Here is a 2,820-nt window from a genome sequence, read left to right on the forward strand (position 1 = left end):
AAGTTTTCAAATGCTCTGCTCTCAAACTCTCCTCCATGGTCACTTTTTATAGTGGAAATTTAGTATCCCTTTTAGCGTTGAACTTTCTTACCGGAGACTTCAAAATTCCTTAGAGCTTCATCTTTATGACTCAGAAAAATAACCCAAGTGAAACAAGAAAAAAGATCTGCAATAACAAAAGCATATTTTCTACCACCCACACTAGCAGCTCTAGTTGGACCAAACAAATCCATATGTAGGAGTTTAAGAGGTTAGTAGTAGAAATAATGTTTTTGATTTTGAAAGATGAACGAGTTTGTTTTCCTAATTGACATGCATCACAAATATGATCTTTTGAAAAATCTAGTTTTGGAAGACCAATGACAAGATTGTCTTTGGAATATTTTTGAATAGTATGTATGATAGCATGGCCAATCTTTCTATGCCATGCCCAGGGATCATCAACATAGATGCTAGACAAATTTGATTACCAAGACTATCTACATTACTGATAGTATAGACATTCCTGTCTCTATTACCAGAAAGAATAACTTTACCTTATTCGTCTTCAATAAACCAACCATGTTTCTTAAAATGAACCTCATAGTCATTGCCACATAGTTGACTGAAACCGAGAAGATTGTAACCAAGTTCATCAACCAGGTATACTTCGTCTACGTCACATGTTGAGCTGAGATGAACCTTTTCAACTCCAATTACATTTCCTTTTGATTTATCTCCGAAGGCAACTATTCCTCCATCTAGTTTGATGACTGTTTTAAATAATTGTTTGTCATCAGTCATATGTCTGGAACACGCGTTGTCAAGATACTATTTTTCTTTTCGATTCTTCTTTCGGTGTTCCTGCAAAAAAGAAAGATTACTTGTTTTTAGGTACCCAAGCCTGTTTGGGTCCTGAATGGTTAGAGCTCTGAGTATTAGCTTGACTAGAAGATTTAGGTCACTAAACCCATCTTCAGTTGTTCTTGAACCTGCAATGATTATAAGTGTGGCCAAGTTTTCCGCAATAAAAGCAAGAAGGATTATTGGGATTTTCAGAGCCTCTTTCTGCTCTGATTCTGTTTCTGCGTTGGTTAGTATTGTTACCAATTTTGCCACAATAAGAGCATGCAGTAGGATTTCTAGTTCTAATCAAAGATGTATGAGTAGCAATCTGATTTGATTTAACAGAACTATGACTGGTGGATTTTCGTAATCCATTCAGTTGAAGTTGAAGTTCATTAACTTCATCTTGAAGCATATCTTGCTCAGTTTCACAGACTTCCAACTTCAAAGCCCAGTCTTTCTTTTCTCTTTTGATTTTTTTGAGTTCAGTTAGAACTCTCTCAATATCTACAAGAGCAATATCAACAAATTCTTGGAGTTCATAATAATTAGGACATGTAGGAAGACGTACCTCACTAGTTCCTTCGTCTTCCATAAGACCAAGTTCGCATGAGTTCTCTTCCTCACATGTTCCTACGTCTGCCATGAGTCCAAGTTCACCTGAGTCATTATTGTTGTCTTCTTTTATGGACATGAAGCACATATTTGCAATTTCTTCATGGTCATATTCTTCTTCATCACTCCAAGCTCCAACGGACTTCTTCTTTTGAAAGTTCCCGCCGAGTTTCTTCTTCGGTTCAGGGCATTCAACTTGAATGTGTCCATGTTTTCCACATTCATAGTATCTTCCACTATTTTTATTGTTATCATTATTTGTCCTTCCATTTCTAAAGTTTGGTTTACCTCTCCTGCTATTTCTATTTTTCCTCATCATGCTTGTTACAACTTGAGAGAGCATAGCTATGTTTTCATTTTGTTCTCCTCCTTCCTCTTCCTTTTCATTTTCTGGTTTAGCCACATTGCTTTGAATGCAACTGTCTTCTTCTTTTCTTGTTGAATCTGCCTATCTAAGTGAGTTTTCTCAAAAGCAATTAGATCACCTCTAAGTTCATCATAGGATATTTTATCAAGATCCTGACATTCCAGAGCAATAACTTTGGGTTGCTAAATCGTGGGAAGACTTCTTAGAATTTTTCTGACCTGTTTGCCACTTTTTATTGGTCTACCAAATGACTTTAAATCTCCAAGGATTTTGCTGAACCTGGAGAACATTTCCTCTACTGATTCTCCATCCTTTATTTGAAATGATTCATAGTCTCGAACTAGAAGATTCATCCTTGTTTCTTTCACTTTGTTGGTTCCTTCATATGTGACCTCTAATTTATCCCACATTTTGTTAGCAGTTTCACAGCTTGATATCTCTTCATATTCTTCTCCACTGACAACATTGTACAACAGATTTTTTTGCTTAAGCATTCACTGTTATGACAACTGATGTTCTTCAGTGTAGTCATCTAAGGCAAGTGGATTAGTCGATACTATGACTTGACCATTTTCATCTTTCTTCAAAGGAATTGGAAGATTTTTCTTTTTGATCACGTGCCAAACTTTAATGTCATATTACATAGTGTATGTTTCCATACACACTTCCCAGTGAGAAAAGTGTTGCCCGTTGAAATACGGTGGTCATACCTGAGAGGTTCCTTCTTGAAATAGCGCTCCAACGACTTTGTTTGATCCCATGATCTTTTCATCACTAGCCGTTAAGAAAAGTTTGTGAGCCTTGCTCTGATACCAATTGAAAGTAAAAGAGGGAGGGGGTGAATTGTAGCCGATTTAAAAATCTTGGTTGACTAATTGTAAGTTTAGTCGACTAGACTTCGCAGAGTGAATAATTTCAGTAGGAATGAACTAAATGAACAGAAAGCTAAAGAAGGCACAACGGTTTTTATACTGGTTCAGTACCAGTATGGTACCTACGTCCAGTTCCCTTGG

The 2,820-nt window shown here is 36.6% G+C and overlaps 1 protein-coding gene across 1 annotated transcript; it reads right to left on the reverse strand.

Annotated features, from left to right (window-relative positions):
• Positions 538 to 2,579, reverse strand: LOC109226164. Its single transcript, XM_019390961.1, has 5 exons — positions 2,518 to 2,579; positions 2,026 to 2,263; positions 1,087 to 1,888; positions 864 to 971; positions 538 to 752 (listed from the first exon to the last, which is right to left on the reverse strand). The coding sequence occupies exons 1-5, from the start codon at positions 2,577 to 2,579 to the stop codon at positions 538 to 540; spliced, it is 1,425 nt and encodes a 474-aa protein (XP_019246506.1).

This window comes from Nicotiana attenuata, chromosome 5 (genome assembly GCF_001879085.1).
Source record: "Nicotiana attenuata strain UT chromosome 5, NIATTr2, whole genome shotgun sequence".
Lineage (NCBI taxonomy): Eukaryota > Viridiplantae > Streptophyta > Magnoliopsida > Solanales > Solanaceae > Nicotiana > Nicotiana attenuata.

Excerpts from the sequence above, each read along its gene's own strand:
- LOC109226164 (XM_019390961.1), bottom strand. The coding sequence starts at position 2,579 with ATGAAAAGATCATGGGATCAAACAAAGTCGTTGGAGCGCTATTTCAAG. Across the intron at positions 972-1,086 it reads CTCTTATTGTGGCAAAATTG|GTTCAAGAACAACTGAAGAT; the intron begins GTAACAATACTA and ends TAATCATTGCAG. Across the intron at positions 753-863 it reads GCTTGGGTACCTAAAAACAA|TCATCAAACTAGATGGAGGA; the intron begins GTAATCTTTCTT and ends TATTTAAAACAG.